General features: G+C 48.7%; 1 protein-coding gene across 1 annotated transcript; it reads right to left on the bottom strand.

The window, feature by feature from the left end:
* Positions 1 to 266: 266 nt before the first annotated feature.
* On the bottom strand, positions 267 to 1,577 carry CDKN1A (cyclin-dependent kinase inhibitor 1A (p21, Cip1)). Its single transcript, XM_006860571.1, has 2 exons — positions 1,133 to 1,577; positions 267 to 316 (listed from the first exon to the last, which is right to left on the bottom strand). The coding sequence occupies exons 1-2, from the start codon at positions 1,575 to 1,577 to the stop codon at positions 267 to 269; spliced, it is 495 nt and encodes a 164-aa protein (XP_006860633.1).
* Between the last annotated feature and the right edge of the window lie 1,015 nt (positions 1,578 to 2,592).

Raw genomic sequence — 2,592 nt, 5'->3', positions numbered from 1 at the left:
GAGGAGATTTTAAATAAGGATTTGTATAATAAAAATACCCAGCACTTGGATGGGCCTACTATTCTACTGCCTACTTACTTTTTTAAATAATTCTATTGCCAGAGGCTGGAGGAATGGAGTAGGGAGCAGGTATGTACATGAGGATGCGTTTAAATTAAAACACAAATAATAATTAAGACAGACAAATTAAAGAAAAAAGCCAGAGGATTCATAAGGGGCTCATGTGGAGCCCGGCTTTCAGGAGCAGCATGCTTCCAGTGGGTAGATTAAGGCTTCTTCTTGGAGAACACCAGGCGGCGTTTGGAGTAGTAGAAATCTGAGGAGAAAGAATAGAGGTTAGTATGGCTGGGGGATTGGGGACGGGGTGAACAACAGAGCCATCCAACCAAGGCAAACCACAGAGGGGTCATTGTCCAGTACAGGGAAGAACTCTGGAAATCTCTACTCTGACTCCCAGGGGGCATTCCGGGGCATGCATGTCACAGACATGATGGATTAGCTGGACCATCCATGGTTCTACTGTACAGTGAAGCAGCCCAGGACCACAGCCACGTGGTTACTTTAAACCAAATCTAATTAAAAATTCAATTCTTCAGTCATAGGGATCCCATGTATGTCAGAGAACTAGGCTCCATAGAGTTTTCAATGGAGTCCTGGTGGTGCCATGAGTTAAGCATATGGTTGTTAACTGCAAGGTCAGTAGCTCAAACCCAATAGCGGCTCCGTGGGAGAAAGATGATGTTGTCTGCTCTTGTAAAGATTTAGTCTTGGAAACCTTATATAAAGTCACTATGAGTCAAAGCGACTCAGTGGCAGTACGTTTGGTTTTATGGTTTGGATTTTTCAGGAGCAAGTTGCCAGGCCTTTCTTCCGAGGTACCTCTGGATGTACTTAAACGTCTAACCGTTCAATTAGCAACCAGGAATATTAACTATTTGTACCAAACAGGGACTCCCAATAAATGCTAGCTAGTTGGTTGTGGCTACAGGCTTGCTGTATGACCTCAGGCAAATCACCTTCCCTCTCCAGATGTTTTCCTTTCTGCCTAATAAGCTGGACCAAAAAGACTGGCTCTTGGAGTTGGCAGGACACCTCTCCCAGTAGTAGCCCCCTTCCCTGTACCTGTTCTTACCGGTCATGCTGGTCTGACCGCGTTTGCGGCCCCGAGGTAGGGGAACAGCTGGGGCCACCTCGGGTTCCTCAAGGGGCTCAGACCTGCCGGTGCCAGACCCCGACGCCTGGGCCCCCTGGGACGTCCCCGGAATCGCAACAGCTGAGGAGGCTCCAGCGGAAGGCGGCTTGCCCCCTCCCAGGTTGATAGGGGTTGCCCAACACGCTGTAGACTTGTAGATCTTCGGCAGGCCAAGGCTCGGCACACGCTCCCAAACGTAGTTGCCCTCCAGCGGTGTCTCGGTGGCAAAGTCGAAGTTCCAACGTTTGCGGGCCTCTTGCAGGTAGCTCGCCATTAGTGCATCGCAGTCGCGGCGCACCTGCTGTTGATCCGCAACGCCAAAGAGGCGGCGGCACACCTTGAGGCTGCAAGGGATCTGACGGTTGTACCTGATTTGCTCCGACATGGTGCCTGTGGCGGAAGACACAAGTACAGCCCAGGTTACTCAGAAAACTGGCTATGCTTTGCTGTGTAGCCTCAGACGAAGCCCAGCTCTGGGTCTCCCCTCCAAGCCCCTTTTGCCATCCCTACCCCCACCCCAACATGAGGTTTTCCATCACTTCCCTCCCATAGACCCTTAGAAAAGCACTGGGTGGTCCCAGGGACTGCACCTCCAAGGTCACTGGGGGAGTGGGCAGCTGAAGGGCAGACTTATTTCAACAGAGACAGGTTTATTGCAATAGCAGGGATCAGAGTCCTGTTTACCATCAGGTATTATCAGCTAAAATCAATTTGTTTTTCCCCCTGAGGTGTCCCTAGCAGGTGTGAAAGCCCCAAATATGTGTGAATTGCCAGAGTCCAGCAGTTTCCCAATCCAGCCAAGAGGTCAATTACCAAATGAATGAACTGATACCTCCCCCAAACCCAGGGCATCAGTTGGTCCACATGAGGTAATCCTGCCCTGCAATTTAAATATGGAGTTAAGAAAGACCTGGGTTCTAGTTCTGGCTTAGACAGTTACTTTCTAAAACTATTGTTGTTAAGTGCTGTTGAGTCGGTTCAGACTCATGTGGTCCCATGCTTATGCTACAGCGCCACACCAGGACTCCACCTAAAACTTCAGTCTGTCATTTAATGTCTCTGGGATTTAGTTTCCTCATTTGTAAATTGGGTCTGTATGAAAGTTCAAAGAGCAGGGCTATGGTCAGTGAGTTCCTCCAGGGAAGCCAGATAACACAGTTGATCCTGTATCTTCATGGTCAAAAGCAAGGGCTCTGGAGTCAAACTGCCTGAGTTCTAATCCAGGCTCTGCTAGGTAACACGGGACAGGTGGGTTTAACCTCTCTAGGCTTTAGTTTCTTTATCTGCAAAACTGAAACTGTAATATTTCAGAAAGTAAGTGTGATGATTAACTGAGTTAATGTAAGTAACATGCCTAGAGCAACACAGACATGCTAAGGAAACCGGAAGCATTGTATCTC

This window comes from Chrysochloris asiatica, unplaced genomic scaffold (assembly GCF_000296735.1).
Source record: "Chrysochloris asiatica unplaced genomic scaffold, ChrAsi1.0 scaffold00038, whole genome shotgun sequence".
In the NCBI taxonomy this organism is placed as follows: Eukaryota; Metazoa; Chordata; class Mammalia; order Afrosoricida; family Chrysochloridae; genus Chrysochloris; species Chrysochloris asiatica.
Note: the sequence above shows the minus strand (reverse complement) of the source record. Positions and strands in the feature narration are given on the sequence as shown.

Coding starts and splice junctions, on each gene's coding strand:
- CDKN1A (XM_006860571.1), bottom strand. CDS start 1,577: ATGTCGGAGCAAATCAGGTACAACCGTCAGATCCCTTGCAGCCTCAAG. Junction 317..1,132: donor CGGTCAGACCAGCATGACCG/GTAAGAACAGGT, acceptor CTTTCTCCTCAG/ATTTCTACTACTCCAAACGC.